The 22,744-nt window shown below is 38.0% G+C and overlaps 1 protein-coding gene across 6 annotated transcripts in view; it reads left to right on the forward strand.

Moving 5' to 3' along the window:
- Positions 1-22,744, forward strand: part of PPARGC1A (PPARG coactivator 1 alpha) — a 467,754-nt gene that overhangs the window by 432,350 nt on the left and 12,660 nt on the right. For all 6 annotated transcript variants that reach the window (XM_082462056.1, XM_082462052.1, XM_082462055.1 and 3 more), the window contains exons 6-10: positions 1,429-1,474; positions 1,584-1,657; positions 13,161-14,076; positions 14,636-14,740; positions 14,895-15,015. In XM_082462056.1, coding sequence (XP_082318182.1) covers positions 1,429-1,474; positions 1,584-1,657; positions 13,161-14,076; positions 14,636-14,740; positions 14,895-15,015 — 1,262 coding nt within the window. The remainder of the gene's footprint in view (positions 1-1,428; positions 1,475-1,583; positions 1,658-13,160; positions 14,077-14,635; positions 14,741-14,894; positions 15,016-22,744) is intronic.

The following is a 22,744-nucleotide window of genomic DNA, read 5'->3' on the forward strand; positions in this document are numbered from 1 at the left end:
GTTCTTTTTGAAAGGCTCATTATGTCAGACATATTAAAAAGTTAATGTCAAATCAGTTCATTTATTGTTATATCTGAAAAAGCCAATCAATCAATGTACCTAATTTGCACAAGACAGCATGAGCTTCGTATTTCTGGATGCACATTGGATAGATGATAAACCATACAATTGTTTAAAAACGAAATCTAAATCTACAAATTAAATGCTATGTAAATACTACTTGTATATGTAAATGCTATTTGTCCAAGTAAAGTACCTAATTTGGACATAAATAGTATTTTCACATTTCAAAGGGCCTTAATTACTGGTGTTGATTAATTTCCTTTAATATCTATTGAACGCAATTCCTTTTGATAATAGGGGAAAGAAAACATATTCAGGGCCCGACTCTGCCAGTAACTAGTTTTATGGCCCTGGAAATATCATGCAGCATCTTAGGTCTCAGGTTTTTCATCCATAAAATAAGAAAGTTTATTCTAAAGACCTTTTTGGTTTCAAGTCCATGATTTTCATTACATAAATGACTACCTCTTGACCTTTTGAAAGTAGTTATTTTAATGAGAAAAAGTTGACAAAATCTACATACATATAAAAATATCTTTATAGATAAGCATATATATACATAATATGTGGACGTATATACCAAGTACGTTTCTCATCATGTTTTCCCCTCCTTCTGTTCAAAAGACAAGACTGCCAAGGAGAAGCAATTGAAATTTTGGAGTGAGAAGATTCTTACTCCACCCTTCATAACTGGGAAATGCCTCCTGTAGGAGGGTAAGATTTAGGAAGCAGAAAAAGAAGTAGATGAGCTCTCTTTGCAGGTCTATAGGTCTCTCAACTGATAAACAGTAGTCTTCCTTTAGTTGTCTATCAGATTTGGGGATCTGAAGGCCTTTTAAACTATCTGGGTCAGTGTCCACAATTTGCCATAATCTCTCACTTAATTGTCAGTGAATAGAATAGTTCTTGAGTGAGCTTTGGCCTCATAGAGATAACCTATTCTCAGGGCTAGATATAAAATTATACATTTTAGGAGAAAAATCAACTGAATATTCATAACGTTCTGTCGTCTTGTAGTTACTCTGCTGTTTTCTTGCCTAAACAAACCGTGTACTATACTCCAAATTAAAATAGAAAACATTATTTCTCTCTGATGGTCTGATGCAAATTTTGTATCCTTAACAGGGATGCTACATTTTGGGGAAATTTCTGTTTTCGTATGTGTTTTCAAATGATAGTTTACTGATGCAAATGTTGTTTGGAATTTGTTTTAGCATAATGGATTGTTGTCTGAGTTTGATCCAATATTCAGGGACTTCCTTACTTTAGTTTTCCGGTTTCCAGTTTCCAACTTGACTTGTAGAAAGAAAACAAATCTGAAAAACTCTCAATATTTCATAATTAGTTTCCTTTTTTTTCCTTTAGCCAAACCAACAACTTTATCTCTTCCTCTGACCCCAGAGTCACCAAAGTAAGTATTACGAAATGTAACCATTTTCAGAAAGGGAAGGGGGTTCTAATACATTTGGCTACAGCAACTCCATTTCAGTTTGTTTTTATAAATGTGCCATATCTTCCAGTGACCCCAAGGGTTCCCCATTTGAGAACAAGACTATTGAACGAACCTTAAGTGTGGAACTCTCTGGAACTGCAGGTAAGCCTTACATTTCACTTGGATCTTTTTGTGTGGGTGAGTCTGTATGTGAAATATATATTAGCGTATATTCTCTATGGGATTAATGAAATTCACAAAGAGTACAAACAACATTGGATAAGAAGTTATCTATAAATATTTTCAGTTGTTTATTTTTTTAAGAGGAGACGTTTATTGTGTGTCACACCTGGGCCAGACCCTCTGATATATATCATTGATTTGGATCCACAAATAAACCTATTTCCGATTAAGACACTAAAACTTGAGTAGGAGGAGAAATTAACATTTATTGGTCTTCCACTCAATAGATACGCCAAGCGTATAAGTGGTTTTAGCTAATTTCATAACGACCTCATGAAGATGGTGGTAGTATTTTTCATTTTTAAGATGAGAAAATAAGGTTCAGAGATGTTAAGTAACTTGCCCAAGATTGCAGAGCTAGAAAGCAAAGAGCAAAGGTTTGAACTCAGGTTTACTAATTATCAATACTTCACTTGAAATATTTTCTTACTCTCCATTGTACTCAACAGTGTAATGCTCTCCTATATATATTACCATTTTTATATCTTTCCAGTAAAGGAGAAAAATGAAAATATGTCCATTCACCAAAACAAAATGTTCTTATATATTTTAAACAAGAGCAATTTCCTTCACCGTTTGGACTTCTTAGTTTATCTGGCCAGTCTTACTTTACATTCTGAAGAGGAAGAAGCTTTAAAAACTTGAACTAACCCCTGAGAAACTTACAAATCCAAAGAGTTCCTAGGCAGACTTCTGAGTTGGCTGCAAATGGTACCTTTGCAGTAAGTGCTTAGGTTTGGGCACTTGAACCCCACCAGAAAGTGAATCTGAGGATGTCTATACAAGAAGTTCCTAGGCTCTGGCCATTGCTGATAAGGGTAAAGGAACAGAAAGTTAAACAAATGCTTTCAGCCAGAACTATGGTGCCTACACACACCGTGGTCATTGTTACTAAGTTTAATTTCACCCTTTGAGTTTGCTAAATTACCTCCTTATGAAAGGTCTATTGCATGATTGCATGATTTGGTCAAGCAGTAGAGCAGTTAATTTCATGGTATTTATATATATTTTATGTGTGTGTCTGCAAGTATAAATATATCGTTATATAATAATACATGTACACACATGTATTCACATATAAAGAATATATATAACATCATTTCTTAAATAAATTACAATTACACATGTGATATAAGTAACTTGTGTGTGCGTCTATTATGTGCAGTAGAGGCCTTCTTGTCTGACCAATGAGTGAGTATTTGGTGGTTTTATCTAAAAAGTTGATTGAAGTATACACAGTTTAATCATTTCACTTTTGCTTAAAACATACGAATTATACATTCAAATATAAAATTTTTGGTATAAGACAGAGAGACCTTTGCACTGAACTTAAATGTACTAACTAGGGATCCATTCATCTTTCTGGCACAAACTTCACTAATAATGCATCATAGATGGTATTCACGTTTCGTTTCTTGCTTTTTGAAGGAAAATAATTAAGGGTATTTGTGTGGTAGTCTGAGTGCAGAATCATTCTAGGTTTTTATGATTTTTTAATATAAATCATAATCAGAATTCCTTATGTTTTCCCATACCATCCACCTACAACTAATTTGACAGACCTTCTTTTAGTAACATACCTTTATCGGCTCTTTTAATAGAAAAAACTTTTCTTACTAATATTTTCTTACTAATATTCATTCAGTTACATAATATTTTATTATCTGACATAATTGCAGTCACCAGTACAATGGACATTAACGGATTTGGGAAAATACATTACCTTGGCTATAGTAACAACCAGCTGAAAGGAATCCATTAACTAGGAGTGTTCAGGATGCTGTAGGTGTAAGTTGCTTTGGTTTAGAGAGGATTGAGAAAGCTTCCACTGTATACACCGATACCAAGCTTTCCATTAAAGAAACATTTTTTTATTTTTCTCTGATTATAAATAATATAAGCTTACTATAAAAGATGTCCAAAATACAAACTAGTGGAAAAATTGTGTATAGTTCTAAATTGTTTTCTATGGATATTTTTACATCTGTGATCATTTTGTATATACATAATTTTGCATTCTGATTTTTCAGTTAACATTTTAATAAAGAAGTTTTATATTATCACAGACCCTTTATTATCAGGCTTTTCTTAGTGTGCTGTATAACATTAGTTTGAGTAGGTACATGTATCAAAATGTATCAAAATTTAATTATACTTTTATTGTTACACATTTAGGTTGTTTTAAAGTGTTACCATTTTGAAATAGCATGCAGTGGAAATCTTTGTTCATAAATTGTTTAAATCTTATTTTTCTCAAAATAAACTACTAGTAGTTATTAACATGAATATAAGGATATAAATATCTTGGGGGCTTCTGATACATATTACACCATTGCTTTCCAAAAGAGGTGTTTCCACTTATAGTCCTATTATCACTATGTGGATATATTTGCTTTATTACATCCTTGCTAGCATTGGGTATCTTCATTTTTAAAACATTTTGCTCATTTATGTGTATAACATTTCATTTAAATTGCATTCCTTGTACTCATGAGATTATGGTGTTACAAAAAAGCACTTACTTTTATTTTCTTCTTGTCAGAAGTTTTATTATTTCTCTTACTGACCTAATTTTAAATATTTTAGTTATACATTTGAAAGGTTAGTAGGCTACACTGTTGAGAATTTATAGAAGATACTTTAAAAAAATACTTAGCATCCTAAAAATATATACAGTGGATTTATTTCTGTTGGTGAGCCAGAACTCATCTTACTAGTTTAAACCCCTTTTTCTTAGTGCTTTGAAAGAGTATTGAGTACAATGGAAATCAATTTACCAACATATATAACATATATAATACCTGCTCTATGCTTGCAACACAGTAGGTCTTGGGGAATATATATCAAGCATAAGACACAGAGACTAGTCCATGCAAAGCATGGACTATTGTACTTGGCTCATAGTAGGTGCTAAATAAATGTTCTTGTTTTTAAGATGTGGGCTTATAGTCAGTTGGGAAAGTAACACATATTGTCCAAGTAGCATGAAGGGAAAATATTATTTACTGTTTATAATGTTCTGCTACTTTCTAAAGAAGGTGGGCTCAGGGGTTGGTTTTTCATTTGTTGAGCATGGTGGTAATGAGTGCAGATACAAATTACACAAGCTGATGTATGGCCAAATTGCATTACATGCAAGAAGGGAATTCTAGCTACAGGAAAATCAAGGGATGAAGAAGAACTTGGAGGCTGTAGAAGGTGGCTAGAAGGAGACGTTTGAAACCTGCTCGGAGGATGGTGTAGGGAGGAGGAGATTGAGGGAGAAGAAGAGGGTTTTTTTTTTTTTTGACAGAGCTATTGTGTGTTTGAAGTGCTAGACAATGTGTAATGTTCATGACCTCCATCCCCACTAAACATCTTCAGTAAAATTTGTTGTGTAGTAGCGTTTGGAGGATATGACAAACACTGATTGTGCCTCAAGAGAATCACCAAAGGGAGAAAATAAGCTTTCAAAGAGAACCCTGTAACATGGCTTCAAGTTAAATACCATGATTGTGCAAAGGATTGAAAAGAATTGTGGAGACAGTTCAGGACTGAAGGAAGCATTAAGGCAATACCATTAGGCAGTGAGTGACAGAGTTGATCTGTGGAAAGGAGTTTGGAGGAAATTGAGCGCTCCACTGACTTGGGGTGCCTTAAGGGAGAAAAATATTTGCATCTGATTTTTAAGTGTGTGGGTGGAAAGGAGAGAAGATATTGATGGAGCAGAAGATACTGTATTGTAAATTGAAACATAAAATTGCCAGTATTCAACATTTTTGACATACCAAAAAAATTGGCAGTTTCGTGTGATACTACCTGAACTAAGATACTTGAAAAGCTGCAAATCTCCAAATGAAAGTAGTCTATGATGATTTTTTAAAAAACAGACAGCACAGTTTAGTGAAGTTGTGCAAAACCTTGGCTCTGATATTGAACAAAGCCAAGTTTAAATTCTGGATCTACCCTCATCTAGCTGTAAGGCCTTTGGTCAATCTAATTAAATTCTGTAAGACTCAGGAAGCTTATGTATCAAATGAAGCTGATCACAGTACCTGCATCTCATTGAGGCACTGTGAGGATTAAATGAGATAAAACATGAAAAAAGCTTAGTCCAGTGACAGCATATGTGTTCAATAACTATTAGCTATTTAATTACTAATTCTACATTAAATTCATTTCTGGAGGTCATTGTACCTTCCAGCTCATCTTTTCAACTTTTGACTACCTTTTACCTGTTTCCTTTTATTGGCCTTAATACTATCTCCTCTTTGGCACTCTCCTATATGAAGTTATGTATTCTTTTTTGTGGCAAAATTCCCCTAATTCCCCATGAAACTGAACATATACTGCTTTTGGTGTGGGGCTGGGATTTACCAAATCAAGGTAGAAAAATCTCCTCTTGGGCATTCATTCTCTCAACAACAGGTACTTCTGCTGTTACTACAAATCCTAGAGGCCAGACATTCACTAATAGGCACTTCACTTGTATTATTTCTGGACTCTCTGTCCATTTAATTGTGAAGGAAAAAGCTATATGTTGATTCTAGGTCTGTGGTGGACCCTGGGTTCAAAGCAAGTCTGTCTGACTAGAGATTATGTATCTTCCCCGAAGCCTGAATTTTAAAGATAGTAGTGGACATCTGTTATGTTAAATAGGTTTTATTTCACTTGCCAAGCGTCATTGGTTGGTATTGGCTGCCAGAAGCATTGTGTTGAGAAGGCTGCTAAGGCCAAGTCTGTACTCAGTGGGAATGTCATGATCAGTTAGTAATGTTTGCCCATGATCAGTTAGTAATGTCTGCCGTCGGTACAGCAGAGGGGTGGACAGGGTGTGGACAGCATGCAGGTTGTTGATTTGTTGATCCTTGGTATGCATGCTGAATGCCTTTGGTTGCAACAGAGGACGTGGATCAAGCTGTTGCCCAGGACTTTCTGGTGTCTTCTTATTTAATTTTACAAATTTTAGTGAAATTTTCCAAACATTTAAGTGAAAATGTAAAGAGTCAACAACATTCTAAGACCTCAAGAATAATCCCTCTGCCCCATCTGCAGAGTCTTTGGGAAACAGGAGGGATGAGATAGGAAGTTTGTTTTATTAGGTATCACCAGCTGGTCTGACTTTGTGATTGTCCTAAACTAGCTCATTTTGGCTGATAAAAAAAAAAATGCTTCTCTTTTACAGGTGTAAAAACTAATTTGATTTCAAAATAGCTGTTAGTAAAGCAAGATGAGAGAAAAGAGAATGCTCTTTTGGCAGAAGGCATTTAAATCTATTGCATATGGAGATGTTCAGAGTGCTAGACTCTTTGCTTCTGAAATGGGAATGGCAAAGCAATGTCATCTCAACAAGGTGATGGTTTTAACCACAGGACATGAAGGAATTTGATTAGGAACCAAAGTGAATGACCCCCAAACTTTTATTTATATATATTTATTTACATGTACATACATATATATGTATATGTGTGTGTGTGTATATATATATATATATATATATATATATATACACACACATGTATATGTATATATAAACGTTTTATTTTTATTACTGTAAAAGTAATAAGAATAAATATAACTATTTTAGAACTAATTAGGAAAATAAGAACCAAATCATCAGCACCCTCATCACCCTAACTCACGAGGTCTTAGCAATGCTTTCCTCCATCGATATGTATATTTTCCCCATGGTTTTCATGATGGTGGATTTTGTTTAAATCGGCAGTTATTCAAATTGCACTTCAGTAGACTTGCACTTAAAATACCCCGCTCGTTAACCCATCAATGAGTAATTTCTTATTCTTTTATGTGGAGTCTTATATTGTCATTTTTGGACTTCCCACTTAAAAGCTGATTTTGCTGGATGGTATATTGACAAACAGCATAAATTTGCTATACCCTTTTGCTATATACGTCTTTTGTATGTGACTTATCCGTGGGGAAATAGACCAAAGCAAAATAGGAGCAGTAGCTGGTACTTTTAAAAGAAAGCCACAGCGACAGAGAACTAGAAAGTGATTTTGACAGGTCATATAATCCATTCCTGTGGCTGAAGAAGCCAAGAAAGGGAGACCCAACAAATTCTCTTTACAGCCCATTCCAGTGTTTTGCAACTTGTCCTGACAGGAATTTCTTCCATATTTCATATCCCTCATTTTCTATTTTTAATCTCATTCTTCTTGACTCAGCGTCTGAAAAGCACCTCAGTTTTCTTTTCTGGAAATGGCACTATCCAATGTCTTTCAAGCCAAGGATAGCAAAGCAATTTTCTCTCCCATATCAACTTCAGGGGTTTGGTGGGAGACACCTGGAAAGCCAGACTCCTCCGTCCCCGACCCGGACCCCCTCTCCTGCCCCAGCTCTGTGGGAAAGTGCCCGAGGGCCAATGAATAGCAACTTCATGTTCCATGAGCAAGAGTTGGGGCATTAGACACATGTCATAGGAATGTTCTGAAGCTTTTCTGTGAGTTTGTTCCCCAGTTCTCAGGGCTGATACAGGAAATCCTTAAAAAGCAGGAAAGGCGGGGGCTCCATCAGTCAGAGGGGACATGCCAGCCTGGGTACCAGAGTGAGGTGTGGGAGGCCCTTCTGTGTCAGGGGTTAACACTTTGTTTGCTGGCTTTTGTGGAGATCCAGTGAGTCCTGGGGAAGTTAGGGGTGAAGAGAGAGCACTGGAGGAGCTTTTATCAACAAAATGTTTTAACAATTATAGCAGTAACAGCTCATACTGATTGAGTATCAGTCCTTCCTATGCTCCCTTGACACCCACTCCAAGTTCTTGAGGCCAAAAATATGTGAGTAGAACTCAAGTCAGTCTCCTCTCTTTGCCCAGTCCTCCTTCTTTGGTGAGTTTTTAAGCAAATTAGAAAATCATCTTCTCGGTGTCTTTCCTTGAGAAATCTTTGAATTGGCATGTGACGTAAGAAAAATCCCACTGTCAAACTCCAAAGCGAGTCACAGATTTAGCAGGAGGTTGTGTGAAATGTAAACTGTAAAACTGTGTAAACTATTAAAAAAGATCTTCCTGAAGTCATTGGCTGGATAGTGGAGCACAGAATACAGAGCAGAGGACTTGCCATTTATCAGTCATTCAATTAAACACACCAACCCAAAAGAGAACTCCTCAAAGAAAATCGTTTTATAGCACATAATGAAACACAAAACGAAACCAAACTTGTCTCTGACTTTTTTTTTTTTAAGGGCTGTTTAAAAAGATAACTGGAGAGTGTGGGAGAGTGTGTACCACTTCCCCCAGATTTGCTGTGCGGAAGTGCAGAAGTGTGAGTGATGTAGAGGTACTTGTTTATTATAGAGCACATTTCAATGCAGTAATCATAAATATTGCTAAGGTTGTGCTCCGTTGAAATATGACCTACATACTCTTGATTGTTTGTGTTACGTGATTTGTCTGACACCCATTACATTCTGGGTAATAGCAGCCATTTGTTGCTCTGCACAGCAGGCTCTTCTGACAAAAGAAAATAGGCAGCAATAAAAAAGCTATAGTCTGAATTACATTCTGCACAGTGCTGCACTGCTGAGAGTTTGTGCAAGTGTGTTAACAATGTTCTGAACTGCCTCTTGTCAGCCTTCAGCCTGTAATGGCCATCTGTCCTCACATAAATCTGTCAAAACCTGCTAAGTTCAAGAGAGAGCATGGAATATACCTTGTACTGTCAACACCAAAATGTACACATTCCCCAGAAAATCAACACACAGGAAATAATCTGGAGGTTATGGGAGGCATTAGCCCGGTTGATTTAGGCTTGTGGGCTGAAATTGAGAGTCCGGCAATTAGTGGGAAGATGACAAAGGTAGTGGCGTTGAGGAATTGAGTATTGACTGCCCTTCTACCGCAGGGGAAAACATTCTGGGTGGAGGAGATGGGGTTAGAGAAATCTAATTAGTTCAGGTGCAGCAAAGGGTTCCCTGTCCCGGGCACAACTCCTAAAAGCTGGACATCACGTTAAAAGGGAAAAAAAAAAAAATGCTTCTTACACTTTTGTTTTGCTTTGTTTTGTTTTACTCTGGATCTCAACCCTATCTGGAAATAGATTTTCAATGAGGCACTGGTGACACGCAGTCTCATGATCCTTAAGATGTCTCAGTCTTGCTCTGGGGTATTCTCCTCAGATTAAAGAAGTTTCAGTAAACAGTCAAAAGGTTAGGGAATGATCTGAATTATTTTTCCCTGCCCACCGACTCACTAATCCTAAAATAACTTCCATCTACTAAGCAAGTATTATTTATTTGTTTTAATGAGCAGGGCCGTCCGAAATTTATAGCCCTGATATTTTCACTCACAGGGTATATCTGGTTATCTCAGGGTGTTTCTGTAAGTGTTAAGCAGATACACAAGAAAATCTGTACTTACTGCAGATTTTAAAGAATGATCTCTTTATGAAGTCCTGGGGGCTGAATCCCTGAAATGCCAGCATTTGGGGGAATATTCAGCACATAGTAGGTGCTGAGTGAAAGTCTGTTTAATTGCCACAGGCCATCTAAAATGAAAAGGAAGTAAAAGGCTTTGTTTTTAACGCCAAGAAACTCTAATCATGTGTTAGCGCTCCCAAGAGCAACTTGAGAATCGGTTATTTAAGCGATAATGAGCTTAGGTACTAGGACAAGGGTTTCAAATGTTCAAGACGAAAAAGAATTTCTATATTTAAAATCCCTAGATAGCTGAGCTATTTTTAGAACTAGTCTCTCTTTAATAGTGGCCTAATTTGGTGTTTCTGAAGTTTAGGGTTTCTTTTTATAAGTCTAGAATGTCAGTCAAAATATATCTACCTGAGATCAAGGCAGGGTGCCACATAGACGCGACGGGACACTGGCTCTCCATAAGTGGTCTATGAACCATGTCATTAAAAATATTTGACCAGCTTCCCAAGTGATCCTTGGGCCACTGAAATGGGACACCTACTAGTAAAGGAGGATCTAGAAAAATAAAAACGAGTGAAACATTTTGCAAAAATAAGCCCAAGCAATATTCCACTGAGAGCTCCTCATCTGTCTGGAGAGACAAGATATAATTCACATTCAAAAAGAGATAAGCGTGAAAATATAGCAATATCTGGTAAGTGAGTGATCCTGGCAGTAAATTATTGGAAAAGTAAAAATTACCCCCATTCAGAGTATCATGAAAAGATTTATGAAGTTGTATTTGAGGATGTTGAATGTCATTTCCCCCAATTCAAGGGCTATCTCATTTGGAATATTTGACTGTTATTTACTCAGCAAAGAGAGATTATTCATCATTATTTCTTTGAGCATCTTAGCTTCCTGTGAGAAATATTTGAGATCTTGTTATTTCTTTGCTGGGAATTGATATCTTTAAATTTGTTGTAGCAGTAATTGAAGGTAGCATGTGGTAGAAATCAGTGTGTATGAATGGGGCAGTGCAAAGGGTAGAGGAAACAAGCAGAGAGAGAGACAGACAAACAGAAAGATAGACAGGGAAAGAAAGAACGAAAGAAAAGGAAGAGGAGAAGGAGATGGAGGGGGAATGGGAGGAATAGGAGGAGATGGAGGAGGGGAAGGAGGGGGAGGAGGAGAGAAAATTGGCCATAAAGGAATTCCTTAGATTGAGTGAAAGATATACTTGTCTATGAAAGAGGGAACACAAGGAGGGTGAACTTCAGTGACATGGATGATTCATTCAGTAACGTCACCTCCCTATTATCTTCAAGCAGAGAATGGGGGGCAGGTGTACAGTAGGCTGCTGATAAAGGGAAGCTTTTCTGAGACTCAGATGTGTCACGAAGGGAGAGCAGTGTCTCCTGCTCTTTGTGTTTGCGTTTCCCTGTCTTTCTGAACTTTTCTGGGATAGATTTCCAAAGTCAAACCTCTTTGTGTTTTTGTACGTTTCCTTCCCTCCTTTAGGGAGAATTAGCTACGTATAATAAAAATTGCCAAATATTGGTGCAAAATATTTCATTTTAAGGAAAATATTAATTTCTTCTATCTCTTTATTGTAAAGTAGGGGAGAGAGGCAGTGTCTTCCTGTTCATACCAAAACGTCATGTAGCTTTCTGTGCCCTACTTGGTTATGTGTGTGTATGTACGTGTGTGTGTGTGTATGTGTGTGTGTGTGTGTGTGTATATATGTATATATATATATATATATATATATATACTTCTATTTTCCAGCAAGGTAGAATTTTCCTTGAAGCATGCAGTCGCCTTAAGTCTAAGCCCAGGCTTCTTGTGGACTTAAGTTCTTTTTTGCTGAATAGCGTCCTCCCATCCTCCTAAATAAAAAGTGTATTGTAAACTAAAATGTTCCCTTGTAAGCATAAAGTCATTTGAACTCCAGCCTGCCCTTCTTCAAAGTTCCGTCGACTCTGGAGCCTTGCCACAATTCTTCTTCCTTGGCATAAAGGGCTGAGGAGGACTTAGGGGTGAAACTGAACAGAGGTAACCAGCCTTCACACACTCTCCCACAGTGACTTGTGATGGAATTTTCTGCCTTCTGTAGAAAAGCACAAAAGGCAACAACTGACAGATTTCCCCTCTTCTTCCTTTCTTTTTTTTCATTTTTTTCAATTAGTTAGTTGCCGAAGCTTGGATTCGTTTCAATCCTTCAGCCTTGTAACCCGCCCTTATGTGGTGCTCCAAGTAAAATGGTCCGCTGGCACCGCAATATTTAGTGTTACTGTTCACTTAGGTTTCTGTTGCAGAACCATATTTTAGACAGAATGTATTAGTTATGCTTACAAGAATGTACTATACCTACATTAGCCATGGTTTACAAAGTTAATGAACTGTGGAGACAAAGAATCATTGCCGTCAGGTTGTAGAGTTGTCTGGTGCCCTGCATTAGCCGGCTGCATTTTACTGAACTTACTTTGATGTTGCCAATGTCATTCCCACCCTCCTCCCTCCCAGTTGCTGTCATCCCATCTTTTCTTTTCTTGTCTTTTTTTTTTTTTTAAAGTTGCCTAATTCTTTGGCTCCATGGGTAGATATCCTTGATTTTACAAAAATTCCTGATCTACATGCATCCTCCCCAGCGTTCTTTGCAGACAAATGCCACCAAAGGTCTTCTATGATTTCCCTGTGTCCCACCGTGTTAATTTTCCACAACTCAGACTGTGAGAAGCCCCTGTAAACCTGAGCTTTGGTAATGCCTGGTGGTGACGTGGTCATGTTTCCTGGGAAGCAGGATCTGTTAGCATTGGCGTTTGAAATACAAAATATCATGGCTTTCACCACAGCCTCATATTGTAGGTCCATCTTTTCTTGGTGACAGAGGCTTCGGGGGACAGGGTCACTTTTTCCGGTCTTATCATGAATTTAGTTTCCTTCCTTTACACTGAGTTTTAACCATTGTCTGAAATCTTGGAAAAGTTAGGAAAACATATCCTGGCATTTAACAACGTATCTCTGTCTCTTTTCTTTCTCTCTCTCCCCTCCCCTTTTTTTTTTTCTTTTATTATCTTAGGCCTAACTCCACCCACAACTCCTCCTCATAAAGCCAACCAAGATAACCCTTTTAGGGCTTCTCCAAAGCTGAAGCCCTCTTGCAAGACCGTGGTACCTCCGCCATCAAAGAAGGCCCGGTACAGTGAGTCTTCTGGTATCCAAGACAATAACTCCACCAGGAAAGGGCCCGAGCAGTCTGAGTTGTACTCACAGCTCAGCAAGACCTCCGTGCTCACCAGTGGACACGAGGAAAGGAAGGCCAAGCGGCCCAGTCTGCGGCTGTTTGGTGACCATGACTATTGTCAGTCAATTAATTCCAAAACGGAAATACTCATTAATATATCACAGGAGCTCCACGACTCCAGACAACTAGAATATAAAGATGCCTCCTCCAACTGGCAGGGGCAGATGCGCTCTTCCACAGATTCAGACCAGTGCTACCCGAGAGAGGCCTCGGAGGTGAGCAGGCAGGTCTCTCCCGGCAGCACCAGAAAACAGCTCCAAGACCAGGAAATCCGAGCTGAGCTGAACAAGCACTTCGGTCATCCCAGTCAAGCTGTTTTTGACGACGAAGCAGACAAGACCAGTGAACTGAGGGACAGTGATTTCAGTGATGAACAATTCTCCAAACTACCTATGTTTATAAATTCAGGACTAGCCATGGACGGCCTGTTTGATGACAGCGAGGATGAAAGTGATAAACTGAAGTCCCCTTGGGATGGCACGCAGTCCTATTCATTGTTCCATGTGTCGCCTTCTTGTTCTTCTTTTAACTCTCCGTGTAGAGATTCCGTGTCACCACCCAAATCCTTATTTTCTCAAAGACCCCAAAGGATGCGCTCTCGTTCAAGGTCCTTTTCTCGACATAGGTCGTGTTCTCGATCACCATATTCCAGGTCAAGATCAAGGTCCCCAGGCAGTAGATCCTCTTCAAGGTAAACCTTGTCAAAACCCACGCAAAGCCTAAGGCGTTCCCAGGAAGTGAAAAAAAAACAAAGGCAAAAAACGCATTCAAAACCCACAGGCAGCCCCGCCCCTCACCATCCGTTCCCAGTGCGACAGGAACTAAGGAGATTGTCGTTACCCATACATTCCTCCCCATCTTCTCTTAAATCTGTCATTCTTGAGCCCAGTGCCTTGAGCCAGTCAGATCAGAGAGAGCAATTTGTAAGAAACTTGCTCATCTAACTTTTTCCATTACCTGGAGAGCTGCCTTGTGCCAGGATAGGTGAGATCCATGCAAGATAAAGCTGACAGTGTACCAGGCCGGCGTTCGGCATTCACATCAATAAGAGATGCTGCAAGAGAACACGTCACTCCAGACCTCTAAGCTGACTAGACGATCACAAACTGTCACTGGGAAATCTCACAAGTAGCTGGGAACTGAAAGCCGGTTTATGTAATGCGGAATTCCAGGGGCTGTTCAGTCATGCCGATGAACTGGGGTTCACCGGCAGTTGCAAATGCCCTTTTGTTTTTCCTCCTCTCTCCCAGATCTTGCTACTACTATGAGTCAGGCCACTGCAGACACCGCGTGCACCGAAATTCTCCCCTGTGCGCGAGATCACGTTCAAGATCGCCCTACGGCCGGCGGCCCAGGTAAAGATACACGTCCTTTACCCTCCGCGCCTCTCATCTCCTCCCGTAGATGACAAGATGTTTTCTAAAACCCTGCCCCCACCCCCCAATTTCTGTTTAATTTTGCTCATGCGATTGGAGGTGGTTGCCTTAATGATGAAGTTCTGTTTCTCAGGTATGACAGCTACGAGGAGTATCAGCACGAGAGGCTGAAGAGGGAAGAATACCGCAGAGAGTCTGAAAAGCGGGAGTCTGAAAGGGCCAAACAGAGAGAGAGGCAAAGGCAGAAGGCAATTGTAAGCAGCTTGGAGCTTACTTTCATTTTACAGGAGGGTTTCTTTTCTTTTCTTTTCCTGTCTTTTCTTTTCCGGGGGGTGGGCACAGATTAGAAAATAAGGTAAAGACTCTTGTTAGAATACGCAATACTCAGCCTTTTGGCTTTAAAGCATCAGTGAGCCCTCAATCCCTCTTAACACAGACTATCGGAAAACAAAATGTTAGGTCAGTGTATTTCTCCTCCGTACTACCTGTTTCTCATTCATCTTGAAGCTCATTACTGTTTTCGATCTTTGTTTCTAAAAATGGAGGAAGGAGAGATTTGTCCAGTCAGATACTGGTCCCATCAAGCCAGAGGATGAGTTCTTTGTATTATTCTCTGCTGCTTTTTTTTCTCTGAGTGGAAAATGAAGAGATATCACTATTTGGTTTCAGTTTTCATCTTTTTGGCAGACATGAGGGTTGGATTGAATTAGATTTAAAGGCAGTGGTAGAGACAGATTTGCTTAGAAAGTCATCATTTCTTCCTTGTGCCGGGTCAACACCTAACACATCCATATTTCTTATGAACTGCTTTTCAATAACCTATTATGGATTTCAGCACCATGTACTGCAGGGTATTACATTCACTTGACATATACACAGTACTGACCCTTTGGGGTAAGGATCTAGGTTATGTGCATCTAGTTCGTTCTATGTTGGTCAGACCTTAGAAGGCAAAAAGGAGGTCCTCCAATTGTCAGCATCCAGGACTTGTTCAAGGCAGATATTCCTAAGTGATTAAGGAAATCTTTCCCACTGAACCCCAATAGAGCCTTGAGGGCTTTCCCAACATGGTGCTCCAGGGAGCCATGGCATATCCATTGGAAATGGCACTGTTTTCATTCATTGCAGCTGCTGTCTGTTAGCTGCTAAACGTCATTTCAATGAAGATCAACCTTTGACACATCTTGCATACAAGCTAACCAGGGCTTAGGGAAATGATTTTTAGCTGTAAATGTTAGATGGATATGGTACCTTTAAAACAACCCACAACCATCAACAAAATCTTGAAAAACCTACGTAAAAGAGCTGACTAATAGAGTCCAAATCGAGCGTTGGCCAACAGTTATCAACTGGAGGAAAAAGGTTAACTGAGAGGTTTGTTAACTCAGGCGCTCAAGGAGAAAGAAAGGAGAAGTAATTGAATACTTAGGCTAAAGGTCTAGGGCTTTGCTACCATTTAACTTTGAATCTACCTAAGACCAAATTAAAGGCCTTGTGAAAATTATAACACTTTCCCTCATTTTTCACAACTTTCAAATGAGCTGTGATATTAAGATCTGCCAGAGTATCATTAGTTAACACTTAAGAAGACTAATGAAAATTAAAAATTCAATTTTTCTAATTTAGATGTTTTTAATTAATAGCCTGTTCAATAATTATAATAATTCACATTTATAGAGTGCCATATAGTTTACAAAGCCTTGTAGTATGGAACAGTACAGTTAATATATACCCAAGAGAGTCATGTTGAGTAAGCATAAAGGAAAATAGTTATTTCAGTGTTTTCATATTCATATTTGATAAAACTCTTCATGTTTCTTCCCAAAAGAATGACACTGAAGAGAGAAATTGTTTTATCATATATTTGCTCATTTGTGCAAAATGTAACACAGCTGTAACTAAAGCTATGTAGATAAATGTAGATAAATGACATGTGCTTATTCTATTCTTCCAAAGATAACTTAGTGCCAGATACTTACCAGGGTGAAGAAAGGGAGGGAGGGGTCTTTTTGCTAGTTTGGTTCTTTACAAATAGATCAAATAGTGTGATGATCTATATTCCATAGATGCCTGAGCCAAAAGTACTCTTGAGGCCGCTAGCCTCAGTTTGGAAGCAGATACCACCCTACCACCCTGCCTTTCCATGTGTCACAAATATTGATCAGTTCCTTGGTTAATTCTTTGACTAAGACAATCTTTATCAGTTCCCTTTGAAAGACAGCAATTATAGTGCAAATGTCAACTTGGCTTATATTAAGTCATCATAATTAACTAGACGTTTGTGAGAATTTTGGCTTTGAGATTTTTATTTTTGTTTTTAAAAAGCAGATTAAGAAAGAAAACTAGGACATAGAGATTGTTTACTAACACAGTGACCCATAGGTAGTAAGAGCTTAGTATAAAGATTTGGGACTTACTGTTAAACCAATTCCCACTTGGACTATTAGATGCTATTTTTGCTTAATATAAGTGAAAACACATGACTATATGAGAGACATTTGTTAGGTGCCTGGGCTCTAAAATTAGGTAAGACCTAGTCCCCACATCCAGGGAGTTCAAGTCTACTGGCTGGTAAAGATACATGAAGAGACAATAGGATGTGTTAATTGCTATTGCAGAGGATGTGCCTAAGGTACTGCAGTGGCAAACGGGTTGGCAACCAGCCCTGAGAACGAGGGAGGGCATCCCTGGAGAGGGTGAGATTGATTTGAAACCTAAAGGGAGGAAAAGGCAAAGGTTTTTTACACCTGTGTTGTCCAGTGTGGGAGCCATTAGCCATGAGGCTAATTCAGCGAGTCCCAAATTTAGATGCACTACGAGTGTGACTGAATTTTGAAGACAGTACAAAAAAAAAAAAGAGTGTAAAATACTTCATTAATATTTTTTATATCAATGACAAGTTGAAACAATAATATTTTGGCTATGCTGAGCCAAGTAAAATATATTATTAAAATTAAATTTGTTTCTTTTTACTTTTTAAAATGTGCCTCAGAAAATTTAAAAGTTACATATGGTGCATTATATTTTTATTGGAAATTACTATTCTAGGCAGAGATTTTAGCTTATACTAAGTCTCTGGAAAAGAACAAGCTATATTGGGAAACTGCTAGTCATTTAATTAGAACACCAGGGTACAGGAGAGGCAAGAAATAAGTCTGGAGGGCTCCATGGTAGCCAGATCCTTGAAGGGTCCTGTAAGTCATAATAAAGATTTTGAAGAATATCTTGAAGGCATAGTGGAACTATTTAATGAGATTACCCGCAGGAAGTTTTTCTGATTGATTTCCTTCCTCAAAATGATCTGCTTTCTTGTGCCATAATGCATTTGCAAAATATATTTTTACGGACTTGGAGATACGAGCAATGATTTTTGACTCATTTGACTAGATTAGTTTGAAAAGTCATTCATGAAACAGCTAAAGGAACTAGGACAGTTTGCCTAAGTTGGTCGGGTAGGTGATTTCCATTCAGATTTCTGAGACACCCTTAAAGTAATGAATAAATAGCAAATTAAATCTGGAATATCTTGGGTGCAGTGCTGGATTATTCATTAATTCAAATCAATTTTATAATCAGGGGAGCAGCAAAACAGAGGCTCCAAAAGGAAATGAAAAAAATAATGTTACAATCATGTAATAGATACTTTACAAAATTAACCTTTGCTACCTTGCCTTGTGGTCTATAATATTGACTTATTTTTGAGTTCCATAAGAAGGAGATGGTGGTTTAGGTCATCTATAAACTTTTTATTGTGTATGTGTCCAAAAGTCTTTATTCAGACCGACTTCAGTGCACCAAATCAGACAGCTAAGAAAAGACTAATAATTAGTAATTACACAGAATCATATGTTGTGGTTGAATATTGCCATTGTTTAAGTTGCTGTTTTCCTCCAATTTCCATCTAAATGCTCTCAAAACCCAATTTATCCTCCGCTTTTCTCAGTCTCATAGGCTTGAAATAATTCAGGTTATATTGGAATTCTGGAAGCCAGAGTATAGTACTTAATGTCTAAACTGTCACTGCTCTAATTTCTTGGGGAGTTCTAAGTCCAATTCCATTTGCAATCTTTACAGTTTCCTGCCAGAAAACATGATAATGGGATGTTAATTTAAAGGGCAAATCTAGACATTATGAAATGGCTCAGGGCTTAAAACCAAAACCAGATGTGCTTAGGCAATGACTGTGCCATTTCTTTTCTCTTCTCCATTGGTCAATGTGCAGCCAGGGAGCCAGAAGCAGTGCCTCATCACTGATAATTATCAGCTTCTTCCAAATGAAAAAAAAAAAAAGTTGTGTGATTTCTCATGGTTATACTTTTTGGAGAAAATAAAGTAGTTTTCTATTCAAGCCTTTTTCGAGAGCTATTCCATATGGGTGAATATGTTATATTACGAGTCTAAACTCACAACTTAGAAATTTTCAGTTTTATCAAAAGTAGTTACACATGCTCTGAGTCTATAGTTTTCATGTTTTCTGACTTATCACTGTGTTTACTTGCATCTTAGCTCTTATTATTGTATTAGCTCTTAAGTAAACTAACCTGGATGTATTCACATCTATCCAACCTAAGACACTAAGGAGTATTCCTGGGCCGTACTTGGATGGAAGTAACTTTGGTAAACTGAAAGCTATAGTTTTGTTTTTCCCCTGAAAGTGTCTCCTAGTAGCGGTCACTTACTGAATGCCTACTGAATCAGATGAGTGTAATCAATGTTAAGAACAAGAGAAAAAACAACAAAAAAGGAAACTTGTTTTGGCATTATGTCAGAGTTTTGGCCTTTGTCTCTATCCATTCACACCTTTTCATGGTCATTCACCCCTCCCACTTTATCTTTTAGATAGAGGACCTAGCTATACCATTCACTGTAGAAGTGGCATGGATTTTATCCACTTGTCTCATCTATAATATTTGTAATATCCTTGGAATTTTTGAGGAAGTTAGGTTGTAACTAATCTGGAAGTGAACATAAATCTTTCATTGCCAAAGTTGACATGCAGTTTCCTTAGCATAGGAAGAGGGATTTTTAAATTATCCTGACTTGGAAATGTAGAATAAAAGTTCTGAGAACTAAAATCCAAATTATATCAGGCTGTTCCTTATTGTTACCTAACACTGCAGAGCATTTTAGTGAGATAACCCACAGAAAAGCATCAAGCACAGTACTTGGCATCTATTAGAATTTAGTAAACGTTAATCTCACTACTAATTTCCTTTTCTTCTTAGTCAAACCCCTTTTACCAGGAGTTACTTATTTTTTGATGAGAAACAACCATTGTATGTTTTCCCCAGCTAACTGGGAGGCTCTACACACTTTCTGATAAAGATTTTGATAATGCAAAGTCAGTTAATTCAGTCAGATTTTTTTTCTCTGTTTATCCCCTGTGTTTTGATATAATGAGGATTTACCATACCTGTTAATGCAACATAAATCTTCACTTTTATTATCCACCCCATCAGCAAACTAGCTTCTGTGAAAATTGAAGCTAAAATATACTTGATAAATGTCCCTTCCTCCTCGATAGTGAAAACTGGTCTGAAAATCATTTTTCAAGGAGATTTTTCCAAAGGTTTAGAGTTCCTCCAAGCCTTTAAGAAGTTGGAAATGTTATTAAGCATTTTGATTTCTTTTCCTTTCATCTCCTGTTTAGAAATTAATGTCTTGAAAAATTGGCTGCAAATGTTAAGGTTTTTTAAAGATATGGAATCTATTCATCTGTCTAATAAAACTGCAACATGTTAAAAATAATCAGTTCTTCACTAGACATTTTGGCCAATCTTGGAAAGATTTTTGTCTTTGCTTTTTAGACCTTCAGATGCCTTTTAATTTCATTTTTATCACTAGGAAAACCAAACACTCTAATCATTTTCTCAAATGAGAATTTCAACATGTATTCAATCTCTGATCTTTGTAAGATAGCAAGATGTGGTCGCATTCTTATGTTGCATAAAAGAAGATTGACAGTCAAATAGGTAATTTAAGTGATTGTGGAACAGCCCTTTGGATTTCTGTCTTTCCTATCTAGGTTGTGTCTTCTTTTTACTGCAGAATGTATCAGTATCCGATATAAAAGGTCCTCTGGTTTATCTTCTTTTGGGATTATTGTTGCATACAGTTTCGTATAAAGAAGCAATTCAGAGACTATCCCAATATGTCTGCATATGGATGTGCATATGGTCGATTTTCACATTTACTTTGCATTTCCTTTAAGATGAACATAGGCTGTGTATATTCCCTTAATAGTAGATGAGCAATTTCTTTGTGATGATTCAATTTCTTTCTCTCTCTTCTGCATTTCTCCCTCCTTTTCCTCTGTACAGTAGTAACCTTACTAAAAACATTCATTAAAAAAAATAAATAAATAACACTCATGCAAGCAGGCGCCAGGAAGTTTAGATAACAGTCCCATCAAATTCTGCTGTTTGGCTGGAGCTGGCTGCATAAATAGAACGGAATGTGATGTGATGATTCCCTTGCTCAAGTGTACAGCACTGCCCCGGGATGAGCCTCATTCTCCATTTATATTTATTGACCTCCAGGATGTGCTGGGTGCTCTGGAACAACACAATTACAGCCTTCAGTTGAGACATACAATCTACATGGAAGCGAATCAGGCAGCCCGCTCTGCTTGCTGTACTTCATCTGGTCAGTTATGTAGGCTCGATGGTTGCTGTCAGAGGAATTGTGTTTTACCAGCTGTTTCAGTGGAGTGAGAAAAGTGAGAGTCCTTACACTTAAACCATAAAAGCAAATCATGGAAACCTTTGTTAGTACACTCAGCTGAGCTACCTGGGCAAGGTTTTTCCTATGATAAAGCACCAAACCTGGTTTTCATTCTCCATTGTCTTAGAGAGTCTCAGAGTAAGGACCACACTTAGTCACCTTTGACGTAATGAAGGGTCTGGAACTAGGTGTTAAAAGTGATTAATTTATTGGCAATTGATTGATTTTTCAACAAATATTCATTAAGAAGACTCATGTTTGGGTACCGTTAAAATATAGTAGTCGATAGGACTGGTATGGTCTGTACTTTCATGAAGCTTTCATTGTTGCGGGAGATAGACATTAAACACCGAATAAACTATTAATTATTTAATTACAATTGGGCACAGAACTACAAAGGAGAAGTAGAGTGTTCTATCAGAGCAACTAGTAATAGAAAGCCGGACCTCACCTCAAGTCTCAGAAAGGAAAATGATTGTTGAGTTCACTGTAATTCTAGACAGTATGTGTATGTTGGTGGAGGGGAGGGAGAGGCAGTGCGGAAAGGGTATTCCAAGTAGCAGAGAAGCAGCTTGTGCAAAGCCCTTAGAAAAGGAAGGAGCACAGTACATACTAGGGATTGAGAGAAGATCAATATGGCTGGAAATAGAGGAAAGGAAAGAATGGGATGTGGGAGCTGAAGGCCAAGATGAAGATAGATCCAGACCCTGAAGTGCCCGGTAGGTTCTGTTAATGATTTAGGTCTTTCCTTAAATGCTATGAGAAACTATTGAAATGTTTTAGATCTTAATTGGCATGATTGGATTCCTGTACTCTTCGTAAAGACTATTCTGACCGAAGTGAAAGAATAGTTTGGAGGAGGGTAAACACAGACACAGGATCCAAGTAAAGAGGCTGTTTTACTGGTCCAGAAAGAGATGCTGGCAGCTTGATTTAGGGGGCATGCAATAAAAGAGGTAGATTTAGGAAGTAAAAATCAACAGGACTTAAGGAGTCATTGGAAATGTGGAGGGGACTAAGCGGGAAGAATCAAGGAAGGTACTTGAGTTTTTGTCCTGAATAACTGGCTAGATGAGGTTAACTTCACTGATACAAGAAAGACCCACTGGGAAGAGGCTGAGCTACAGAGTTTGGTTTGGGTATTGTTGGTCTAGTTTGAGGTGCCTATGGGACATCCAACCTGAGATGTCAAATAGATAGTTGTTGATTTGAATCTGAAGCTCAGAGGAACTTCCCTGATGAAAACAGAAATATGAGTGT

Source organism: Balaenoptera physalus (assembly GCF_965194825.1).
Source record: "Balaenoptera physalus genome assembly, chromosome: 5".
NCBI lineage: Eukaryota > Metazoa > Chordata > Mammalia > Artiodactyla > Balaenopteridae > Balaenoptera > Balaenoptera physalus.